General features: G+C 42.1%; 1 protein-coding gene across 3 annotated transcripts in view; it reads right to left on the bottom strand.

The window, feature by feature from the left end:
* Positions 1-11,420, bottom strand: part of crhr2 (corticotropin releasing hormone receptor 2) — a 38,717-nt gene extending 27,297 nt beyond the window's left edge. For all 3 annotated transcript variants that reach the window (XM_086203994.1, XM_086203993.1, XM_086203995.1), the window contains exons 1-2: positions 11,240-11,420; positions 11,034-11,153 (exon numbers count right to left, since the gene is read on the bottom strand). In XM_086203994.1, the coding sequence (XP_086060120.1) occupies positions 11,034-11,153; positions 11,240-11,348 (229 nt within the window). In that variant the 5' untranslated portion in view covers positions 11,349-11,420. The remainder of the gene's footprint in view (positions 1-11,033; positions 11,154-11,239) is intronic.
* Positions 11,421-12,475: the final 1,055 nt, after the last annotated feature.

Genomic DNA, 12,475 nt, shown 5'->3' on the forward strand with positions numbered 1-12,475 from the left:
GGAGATGCTATAATCAATCTGCCCCGAAGTGTAATGAATTCTTCCTAAACCCATTCTCCACCCCACCACTATCTTTTGAGAAAATCAGCCACATATTTTTTGCATAATCCTGCTGAGAGGCAGGCAAAAAACAAACAAACAAAAATCCCAGGAGTGAAAAACAACCACTTCCAAACATGACTTCTGTTGCAGAGGTCATTCCAGTTATTTATGGTGGGAGAGTCATCCTTTCATTTTCCCCTCGCACAGGGATATATATATATATATATATATATATATATATATATATATATATATATATATATATATATATATATATATATATATATATATTTGCATCTCTACAGGGTTTTGCAGTAAATCACACTTCATCCATGCCCTCTCACTTTTAAATCACTCAATTTGACATTGCTGCCCAAAAGTCTTCATTCAGCAAGAGGAAAGTCATGAAAGACTCACATTTTTCTGTCATATGAAAAATGGATTAAGCTCCATCGCTATCTAGTTTGATCTAATCCACATCCAAGTCCTTCGGGATTGTTCACTTCGCATGTCTTACACATCAAACTGTGAGCTAGAACAATAAAAGGGGACTGAGGCAACTGTGAGTGTGTGTCCTCCACAGTTTGGGAAGGGAACACTTGGATGTCTTTAAAAAGCATTGTGCCTTTGGTGATGACCACTGAAGCAGACAGGCTAACGCAGCCCGGGGAGGAGTTTCTGAGTAATCTGTTACTAACCGAAAAATGTGACACTCACAGCTGTGGCTCTTAAGCTGTCCCGCTTCTCTCCATGCCCTCGTGACACGTTAGAATAACTACAATTGTAGGTCAGAGATTCAAAGGCTCGTCGGCATGCGTTTGCTGTCAAACACCAACACTTCACAGCTGCACTGAAATCAGTTGGTGAGAGAAAAATAGTCAACAGCTACAAGTCTGTGGCCCTGAGGGGAACCAATAAGCCAAACATGAAATCTAGACAATGAGAACATATATACCGCGCCATGCAAATAATGCTGTGACACCTTAAAAGTCCTCTATGCAAGTCATTTCTAGCAGGGGTCTGTGGCACAACCCAGGACTAGGGGGAGGGAACCTTCTCTATGACCTGCTCGAAGCAAGACTGACCAATCATATTTCGTGGAAAGCTTTGTCACCATTCCTCCCACAGACCGGTGTACGGATCACCGGAAAGTCTCTCAAGGAATTCAAGGGTTTTAAAGTGACTGAGTGACTGAAGCCTTCAGTCCTTCCTGACGAGCATCTGAATGATCTACTGTACACTGAACTACATTTCCCAGTTTGTGGAAGCATACGCACGGATCTCACAGTCCATCAGACCTGCTCACACTGCATTTACTTTCAGCTGACATAATTTACAATATATGCATGAATATGCAGCTGCAGCTTAATAGACATCCATCCATCTATCCATCCATTTTCTACTGTTTATCCTGTTAAGGGTCGAAAGGGGGCTGGAGCCTATCCCAGCAGCCTTTGGGCAAGAGGTGGAAGGACAGACTTCCTGCTTTGATTAAAATTCTTTTCAACTCTCTTTTAAAACCATCTGTGTGTACATTTTTGTCCTTCAAGGAATGCACCTCATCCCTCAGGTGTAGGTAAACTGCTGGGGTGCAAAATGTCAGCAGGCCGAGCAGCAGTTTCTTTCAGTCAGGAGTGGATTGGGAATGGTCTGGGAAGGCAGTGAGCCCAGCATGTGTTGCTTTGTCTCTTTGGAGTTAAAGAGAATGAACGTGAAAGCTTCTACTGTTTGATTCCTGCCGTCATGCAGCAACAATTTCAAACATACACTAGTTTCTCCTTTTAAGCATAAATATCTCATATGGTCACAGACGTTGTAGAAATACAGATATAAATGTAGAAATGTAGCATTTATTATTTATGCGTATGTCTTTTTTTTTCTCCCTACAAGAGAAAGAGATACATAACTAACTTGCAGAGAAAAGCTGCAGCCAATCACGTTGCAAACTTCAATGTGACTTAAGGTCAGTTCCTTGTGCTGGCGAGCTTCATGGGGGAATAATGTATGAAAGAGACAAGTATAGCTGAAGGGCAGCGCAGTGGTGCAGTAGTTAGCACTGTCACCTCACAACAAGAAAGTTATGGGGGTTTAAACCTGCCATCTGGCTGAGGCGTCTCTGTGTGGTATTTACAAGTTTGGCTACCCGCCTGTCACTTACACTCAACTGGGATTGACTTCTTGGATGAGAGATAAATAGATGAATACAAGCCCAATCCCTAGAAGCTAGATAATCATATGTAAACTACTCTGAAGCGCTGGGTGACAGTAAAGTGCTTGACAATGATAACACAACAGCAGTCGTGTGCTAGAGGGTGAATCATCTCTGGGTGGGTGATGCTGAAAAAGATATCTCGCTGCACGCCGCAGCACAGCAGGGGCCTCATGTTAATCAATACCACTGAGAACAGGTGAGATTTAAGGGGTTTGAAGCCTATGAAGATGCCATTTTGCTGTACAACATTAATACAAATTATTTTTTTTGGAACACAAGTTTAATAATTCGGCGATACGGTGATGCAGTCATTAGCACAGTCACCTCACAGCAAGAAGGTTCCGGGGTCTTTGTGTGTGGAGTCTGCATGTTCTCCCTGTTCCTGTGTGGGTTCTCTCTGGTACTCCAGCTTCCTCCCACAGTCCAAAGACATCAAGAGGGGACGAGGCTGATTGATACTCTAAATTGACCGTAGGTGTGACTGTGAGTGTGAATGGTTGTCTGTCTCTATATGTTGACCCTGCGATGGACTGGTGACCTGTCCAGGGTGAACCCCTCCTCTCGCCCGTAGATGGTGGGATAGGCTCCAGCCCCCCCCCCCCCCCACGACCCTTAACAGGAATAAGAGGTAGAAAATGGATGGAGGGATGGATGGAAGTTTAGTAATTCAGCAGTCAGTGTGAACATTTTTTTTTACTTAAAAAGCACGGTCAAGGCAAATTTACTTTTAAGATGAAGAAGCTAATAACTAAAATGAACTAAAATATTAAATGAATGACAACTGAATATTATTTGTATAACTAGAAGGCAATCAGAGAGCTCATACATCCACCGCTGCGGTTTTGGATCAGTTCCATATTAAAATGATTGTTCTACCAAATTCTAATTAAATCCATCTATAACTTTTTGTGTGTTATCCTGCTAACATCATATTACCTACTTGGCAGGGGTAATTATGTTTTTTTAGGGGGGGGGGATGTTGCAAAAGAGAAAGTTAATAGGACAATAACACTGCAAGCCTGATAACTGTTCTAATCACCTCTTTAAACAGCCATTTAAAAAGTTCCCCACTGCTCTATTTGGTTGTGAGAATCATATGAACCAGCAGTCCAGCTATCGTACTGCTGCGCACTGTGGAAGTGGAGCAAATCCAGAGTGCAGCCGGGGGACGCTGGTGATTGATTGCCACAGGGAAGTTGGTGTGCAATGGTGAGTGAAATCTTTTCTTCACACTGACCTGAACTTTCCCTCTGACTAACCTCTTATCTACTCTCACCACACTGAGGTGAAGTGGATCAGAGGTTTCAAGGGGGGTGCATGCTCGCATACACACACACACTACAGGGGAGGTACTTTAGGTGCTATCAAGGGCTATGATTGCACCATTGAGGTTTTTGCCTCCACCAACCAGTAAAGTAACAGCAGTGTGCACTCGTATCTTTCCAGTCTTAAGTTTCTCTTTTTCTTTTTTTTTTTGGTGAAATGAAATGTATCATTTTTTTTGCTAGAAATCTGCTTTCTTCTTTCTTTTATTCAGTGATATACAGAAGTCTGAGAGCTGCGTCACATGGCGCATCAGACACTTGAAGCTCAACATTTGCAAAATGTCCAGTGGTGATGTCAACCACAAGTTAGCATCACCGTGGATGCCTTCGGACAATGGCTGATGGGACGTCGCCGTCGAATTTTGGATTTTGCAAAAATAAGGCTCGGTGACAAACAAAAGCTGATGAGACTTGCACATTTTGTTTAGAAAAAAATCTCATGGACAAATGTGGATGATTTTGAAGTATAAATGTAATCACTCGAGGAGAAAATGCTAGACTATGGACAAATTAGCTGTGCGCTCTTTCTTTGCTCCTACAATGTGATGACATTAAACGTCTGCAACAACCTCTAGAGATAATCACTTGTTAGCAACTGCCATTTTAAAGCTACATAAGAAGTTTGAAAATTCACAAGTGTGGTATTTACTAATGTATTTTATACCATGGAATAAAACATTAAAATATCTGAGGCTTGCATTAACAAGCAGAACTTATTTCAGGCATTTATCCAAAAATCCACTGACTCTAAGATGAAGGAACTGCGTCAAACTGTGTGACGATACAATAGCTGGCTGCTTTCACAGACTCTGCATTAGGTTACACAAAAACTGCAAATGTCACCCAAAGCGAGGAGGAAAAAAAAAATGTCCATATCACCCTGTCACACAGCTCTTTTCCCTCAAATGAGCTCACTTCGGAAGCAACCTCTCCAGCTGTGTGATTAACATAATTTGGAATCACGTCTTAGGGCTATGACTTCACACTAACAATCCCCTACTGATACACACACACGCACCGGAGTGCCTATCCACGTTGTCAGCTGAGCTAAAACACATCTACCACACAGAAAATTTCACAGTGTAGGAACAGCAGGAATTAAAGTGCAACAATTCTGTGGTAGCGACTAACAATTAGCCGCTGAGAGCAATAATGTAGGGAGTCAAACAAGCTGTGTCGAATCCAAGGGCAGAACTGCACTCTTATTTAATTTGAGGATGCACTGCAAAGAAGTTGTGGTTAAAACTGAAGAAAAAGGGTGACAGTCAAGAGAAGCAGAAGCAGCAGCAGCATCGTCCTCCCTCACCCACTCTCTGTCAATCACCTGGTGAGATATGCCTCCTTGTGGGCTCCACACACCCACAGTAGGTGACACGGTGACAGGTGCGCAACACAATAACGCACACCTGCAAGTATAAAAATGGGGCAAAAAGTAGAACTACACAGCTGTCTACTGGTAAAAGTGCAGTCGAGATAAAGAAAATTGGTTGCAATTGATTTGATGGCACTATGACTTTCCTTGTTAAGGAGCACGCAACGGTTAGTAACCACTGACATTTGCTGTCAGTGGTTAGGCTCTTAAAAGCATCTTCTTGCAATTGGAATCAGGATCAACATGATTTCACGCCATGGTTTTTACCTCAACTGTAATCAGAGTGAGTGCAGAGTAAAAGGAATTCTGGTCTTTTGTTGTGGCGTGAATAGAAAATATCTTCGCAGGTGAAGTCTGTCCTGTAATAAACTGAAAATTCATCAAGTTCTTTGGAACAAGCTGGACCTTGTGTAGATGCATGTACAGTGAGCACCCATCAGTGAAATACATCTTGACTACCGCTTTCTTTTAAGCAGTTTTATTTGTGTGTGCGTGGGGGGGGGGGGCTGCGCTTCTGGCCATGCAACAAAAAAAGCCTACCATGAGGTGCATCACTGCCATCTTACAGAACATATGATGACGTAACCTGTTTAACTGCTCTCCACAGCTTTGCCGCCCAATTCCAGCATTATATTTGCTGTGAAAGTGTAAGGCAGACGATCCTGTGCGCGCTCCTCTGTGACAAAAACAAGGCTGTATTCCCAAAATGTGACGACTGCAGCAGCTCTGCTCCTCTCTCCTGATACACACACAGCAGCTCTAAATATGACTTTATTACTCCAGATAAGGGAATCAATAAAGTTCCATTGTGTGAACAGCAATCCTAACTTTCAGCTGTGTTGATAAGGGAGGTTCTTGCTGTGACAGTGAATAGAAAGCCACTGTGAGGTGAGTTTACCCAAGGAGGAACGGAATAATTAGAGTTCAACTCTGCTGAACAGACAAATACCCCATTTACGAAGATATTGGTTCAAAACTGCAAATCTGACACAATCAGCTGCTGATATCGTCTATCTGCACTCCTGTGAGCCTCTTGTCTCACTTGAGGCTTAACATAAAGTAAATTACACAGTGACAAAGAAGAGACGGTGACTGATTTTAAACCACAGAGAGAACCTCCGCCCCAATTGTGTTGATGCACATTTCATGTCAACACGGAAGTATAAATGCACAAAAAAAAGGGGACACAGGAAGATTTAAAAATGCATAAACCTCAACCCACTCTGCGCACACATTAATATTTATATATCCTTGAAGACATGGAAAGGAATTTATAGCCCCTTACCTGAGAGGGCAAGCTGTGAAACCTCTGATTTTGCAGAAAGTCACAGATTTGCTGCTTTTAAACTTAACTAGCCGTTCATTTTAATGCGATAAAAATCGTACGGGGATACGGGGAGGCACATTTCTTTCCTCCCGTGTTCAACAGCTGTGAAAACTTGTAACAGTAGCCCATCACTGTTTGTAACATTCGGGCCTGTGGCATTAAATGTTTATCTCCGACCCAGAAAGACAGCAAACAGAGGAGAATCTGTTCGCCCCTAAGAGAGAGACACACACACACACACAGCAAACATGTTACTTTAAGCTACAGTTGGTGCAACAATGTGCAGCGGCTTCACATGTAATTTCAGGATCACTCTGTTATTTAGCATCTGCTCATCTCATATCAGGGCCTATTTCTATTCTTAGTCAAACCTATTCTGTATTTTATTCTTTTATTAACGCAGATGGGAGCTGCTATATGACTCAGCGGGCTCAAGATAAACAACTCAGCTGCCTCTTTTGTTGCAAAGATTATGCTACATGTCCTGAGCCTTCGAGTGTCAATAATGGGATGAGTCGCCGCTGCTGCATTTAACCGGATGATGTCACACACCAGATGTCCTTGAAATCAATCATGACATCTTCGAGGATATCATATCTCCTTTTATTTACTTCTTCAAACAATCACAAAAGAGAAATAGAGAAAATGTATATTAGCGGGTCGTTTCCTTCTGTGAGCGTTTCTCCGTGCACGTGTGCTAAAAGGTCAACAGGGTCTCATCGTGCAACATGCAAATCAGTGAATCTCCAGCGAGTATCTGCTTGGTACAACACAACTGCAAAACCACAAACATGTAAATTTGCAGCAGCGCGAAAACAATTTTTTTTTTTTTTTTTTTTACAACAAAAATGAACTTTACTTTTTCCTGCCAGCAACCTCACATTCCTTCAGTCAAAGACAGAACAGCTGGGAGCGGTGAAAGTTTGCTTCAGCATGCGTGATGCATTATTTTTTAAACATATTCAGTCACTACAGATCAATACTAAATAAATAAGTAAAATATTCTAGGCTGAGCGTTTAATGTTTAAACATGTCATGCTGCAGCCTCGTCAATATCGACAGTCTGTAATGTTGTTTACTGCGATGTGAAGTGTATTAAAGGTCTAAACTGAATTCCCACTGACGTGCGAACCATTGGTTTTACAGATTACAATGTGGAAAAGATGCTTTGGTACATATGGATGGTAGAGGGGCGGCAGTCCAGCAAGCCCACAAGTTTAGTGTATGTTTGGGTCATGGTTTTGATTTGTTTTACAGATTTAAGAGGCTCCAGCAAAAGACAGTGAAACACACAAAGGCTGAGCTGAAATGCAGAAATGAAATGAATAAAAACAAACTAGAAAGTGCTCTGAGAGCATAAACCTCTGCCAAGGCGATCTCAGGCAAACCCAATACAAAAACAAGAGACTTTTCGCTTTGTTTATCAAATCTACCACCAAATTGAAGGGGTTTCCTCATCACTGAACCGTTCTACAACCCTCCCCCAAGACTGGTGAACATCAGCCCAGGAGTTTTGCATAATCCTGCAAACAGATAAACACCAGTGAAAACATAAACTCCTCGTCAAGGGATGAAATACTGTGTGTTGTTGCCATTCATGACTGCTAGTGTGTGTGTGTGTGTGTGTGTGTGTGTGTGTGTGTGTGTGTGTGTGTGTGTGTGTGTGTGTGTGTGTGTGTGTGTGTGTGTGTTTGTATTACACCTTGTTTCTTACTTTTTTTGTGGAACCAAAAAATGCAGTTTACATTTACGAACAAATTAACCCTTGGGTTGCAGTTTGTCTTTTTAACAGTTCTGTTTTGAATCCAAAGCGGCGGCATGGTTCAGAGGTAGAGTGGCTGTCTAGCAACTGAAGGGTCACTGGTTTCAATCCTCACTTCCCTCGGTGACCTTGAGCAAGATACTGAACCCCTGATTGCTCCTGATGACCCTGCAACAGACTGGCAACCTGTCCAGGGTGAACCCTGCCTCTCGCCCAATGTCAGCTGGGATAGACTCCAGCCCCCCCATGACCTTTAACAGATAAGCGGTAGAAAATGGATGGCTGGATGATTTGAATAACCAAATGTAGCAAGGTAGTTTGTCCAGTAGGGGGCGTTTCAATTCCAGTGCTGTTTCAGAGTACTTACCGACGTCCCCAGGGAACGTTCACAAGGGTGTGAGGTGCAGCGCTGCAGAGTAAATGCGTCCATTTCACTCATGCTCGCCACAACCTAGCCTGCTAACCAGTAGCTACGACTTTATCAGCTGACAGGAAGCTAATGTGTGTGCTACACGTTTTGAACAAACAGTTATATCTCACCGCCTTCACACATGCATTCCACACAGTACGTTGCAAACATGTAGCTTGAAACACGGTGGGCTAGTTAAACCCGTAATCTCACGAAAACCAGCTGCCCCGCAGGGTAAATCCCAGTCCACACCAACTCTAAAAATCCAGCATCAGCTGAGCTCTAATTCCCTTTCGTGTAGTGCACAATACCTTCTACCATATGATCACAAATCCTTTCTGTTGCTTTCCTTCTTGGTGGAAAATACACATGGGAAAAAAGAAAAACAATAATTCTGAGAAATCTAAGGTCCAAAGAAAATAGATTTGTTTACGTGCAACCTAATATTGTTTCATGTTCCAATGAACTCTAATATTCTCTCTTGAGTCTGAGGCAAAAATAAAATAGTGGAAGCATGAGAACCGTACAATTTGCTCTCTGGATTTCTAAAATAACATTTATCATGGGCTTTACATTCTTCTACCCTCTGATTAGTCTGTTTGAACACGTAATTTCTTTTTTAAGTAAATCTTTTCTCAGATACATTACTGCCTTAATTGCGTTTAGTTCACTTTTGATTTGACAAACTAAAAAGACAAACACCTGACCGGCCTATTCCGCTCCTGCCATCCTGCTGCAACATCCAAGCCTAAGTTTGTCAAAATCATTATATCAGTGCACACGAGGATGTCAAAAAAATGTTGGTGTTTGTAGGATAAGGTGGTAGGATAAGGCGCATGTTGTCATGGCAAATGATTGCACTTCTCACACCGAGGGAATCAAACCACCAGGTATGTCCAAATCATACTGAGCACCAGTGGAGCAAAGGGTGACTCAATTCAGCATGAGGTGACCTGGCTGTGTGTGTGTGTGTGTGTGTGTGTGTGTGTGTGTGTGTGTGTAGGAAGGGGGGTAATGACTCCATACCTGAGCATATTACTGAGATGACAGTTGCGTTAAAAATGAAAAATCCAGCCTTACACAGTCACCCTGAGACCTTACGCTCTGTCAAATACAAAGGGGTTATTTTGAGGTGGTATGGTGTGAAAGAAAGTTCTGGTTTCTTGTCCTGAGGTGTCAACATCATCTGTTTTATCATTAAAGCTACAGTCTCGCCTGTTTATCCATCCGAATAAAAAAATAAATGATATTTTGCAAAAAAGAATTGGCTGGAAATGCTTCAAACTTACGGACATCTTGCTCTTTTCTCCTCCTACCTCAAAATTACATAGCTTGTTGCATAAATTATAATAACTTTTTAGGCAGGAATAACTATGAGCTCAACATGAAAACAGGTTGCAGGTGAGACGTAGCCTACTCTACAGTCGCAACAGCAAAACAGTAGATAACTTGTTTGGACCGTCAAATCTCTGCAAAGTGACTTTTTATTACAATTAGAGTTTGATTTATCTGGTCCGATCACATTTGGAAAATCTGGAAGGGCCGAACAACTAAATAATTAATCTGAGAGTCAGCAGAGAGCTAACCAGAAGTAGCCTGCTGGATCAGCTTGAGCTGCTGCCCAGAGAGCATGTTCAGTCCTGACTCGTCCTGACGGAACAGGAATCTTGCCTCGGATATAAACTCCATATGTTAAATCCAGAGAGACTTATTACAGAGTTGAGAGAACTCCTTTTGTCCGGGCTTGAATGTAAACGGAACGTTCATTTTCATGTAAATATGACACTGCCAGTTTTAATATATGAGAAAAGATGAATTGGGTAGCTTTACATATCACAGCTCATTTACATATTTCAATTTTGATGGAGTTGCATTGAAGGGTTAGTTGAATCCTCATAATTTCCCTATGTTAAAATGGTTGACTCACCATTTATACTGCAGTGTATGAAGGCATGCAGGGGTTAAACACTGAAGCAAGGTAAACCCGCAATGCCTCATTCAGCCATGTGAAATTGTTGTAGGCAAAATAAAAATGTTAGTCAACCGCCAGAGCAGGTAGTCACAGTCTGTTCAGACCGAAACTGGCCGTTTTCTGCTTTAATCAAGGTATTCTTGCATAACAACATTTGCATATTCCCGTCAAATGCATTCGTTGTTTTCTCCGCGAGTGAGAGATGCTCTTCCTCCTGACTCTCTAAAACTCCGGTGCACTTTTACTTCCACCACACATAGCAAGTTATCACATGAAATAAACGAGCCGCTCATTTGATTAAAAGCGTCAAAACGCCATGAATGCCAAAAGGAATTTTCATCAGCATTAATGTTGCGTCTATGTAATGACAATAATAATAATAATAATAATAATAATGTTAGAATTATTCCTCTTATGACGTGATTCCGCTTCGTAATTCATCTGCTTTCATTAACAAGGATTCTGACGTGCTACAATTGTTTCCTCAAAGTAAAATGTAGAGTAAAATCTTTATCAGATTTGTATCGCAGATTACTTCTTTGAAGAAAAAAATAAGGAAGTTTTTCAAAATCAGTTTAACTTTTGCAATAAAATATAACGAGGAGATCTTACTGGTGGTGTTGTACTTCACTCCATTGATGTACTCGGGGCAGGGTCTCTCCACTATCCTCCCGGTGCTACTCCGCGGCCAGCAGGTTCCTATTTCATCGGTTGTGGCATTGCAATAAAAACCTTGAAGTATAAGAGAGAAAAGCTGAGCGCTCACAACTGTCACTTTTCCGAGACGCTCCTGGAAAACTGGACACATTCCATCTTACCATCAGAGCTCAGCAATGACAATGACGCGTTTTCCCCAAAAGTGTCAATCAAACTACAATTTAGATCCCCGAGCTCTCCGAAAATGATCTGATAAATGGTAGCATCCATGGTCCGCTTTCAACGACGCGAGAGTTGGAGAGGAGACGGACGCACTGGGTCCAGCCGTGCTCCCGGGCTTGTGAATCGGCGCAACAGTAATGACAGGAGGAGAGCGCTCCTGTTGGGAGCCGCTCGGCTGGCCAATCACAGGCGCGGAGCCCCGCATCAGGCCACGTGCTGCAGCAACCCGGCGAGAGACAGGCGACGAACAGGGTGCTGACCTCATCATTTCACACCTGCCGCCCACCTGTCCACTTTATTCATGGAAGAAAAGGCGGCTGCATTCACATGGTGGTGTGTGTGTGTGTGTGTGTGTGTGTGTGTGTGTGTGCGTGTGCGTGTGTGGGGTGGGGGGCTGTTTACAAGTAGGAATAACATAAAAACATGATTGGTTTCATGTTTTGAGGATCCGGTTTTAACGCAAGTACTCTCTGCAGGAGTGGCTTGATAAGTGCTTCTAAGGAGTCCCGGAGTGGCCAAGAAGCTGCAAATGCTTTGCTGGGCAAAAGTTACATCTGAATTACTTCAATGTAAGGAACAATGTTATGGTCGTGAATTCATGAACTCAGACAAACAAGTTGTATTTAATTGTGAAAAATGAATCAAACCAAGTGAATTGTGGATTAAAATGTGTCTTCTATACACCTGATGTATTTATTTATCCATATATGATGTTCGTTCAAGGTCTCCTGTGGAATGGAATCCAAAAAGAGCAACTCAAGAGAACATGCTTCATAAATTCCACTGTTTATCAAACGGCCTCTGCATCTTGAAGGTTCCCTTTATATTTTATTTGCCAAACAACTTTTTTTCTCTCCATCCTTTAAAAAATCCACATCTTGATCATTTTTTGGAAATATTATGGGAAAATGGTTTAACAACCTATAGAGAACACCACCTCCTAAACATTCCTAGAACATCATCCTGACATTCTAAGGATGTTCCTGGGACACGCACTGGCTGAGGAATACTTTCCTCCTAAGAACCATATGTTTTCATTCAAATAGTCCTGTGTGTAATGTGTCAATGTGGCCATCATTTATAAAACTTTGAGTTGCAGAACAACAGCAACAACAACAATTTTAAGAACATCCTCGTTGCTCTGTCAAGGTCTGGGACATCGTCACCTTAAGAGT

The sequence above is a fragment of the Aulostomus chinensis genome, chromosome 5, assembly GCF_037954235.1.
Source record: "Aulostomus chinensis isolate RoL2024-O1b breed Wild chromosome 5, RoL_Achi_v1.0, whole genome shotgun sequence".
Taxonomy (NCBI): Eukaryota; Metazoa; Chordata; class Actinopteri; order Syngnathiformes; family Aulostomidae; genus Aulostomus; species Aulostomus chinensis.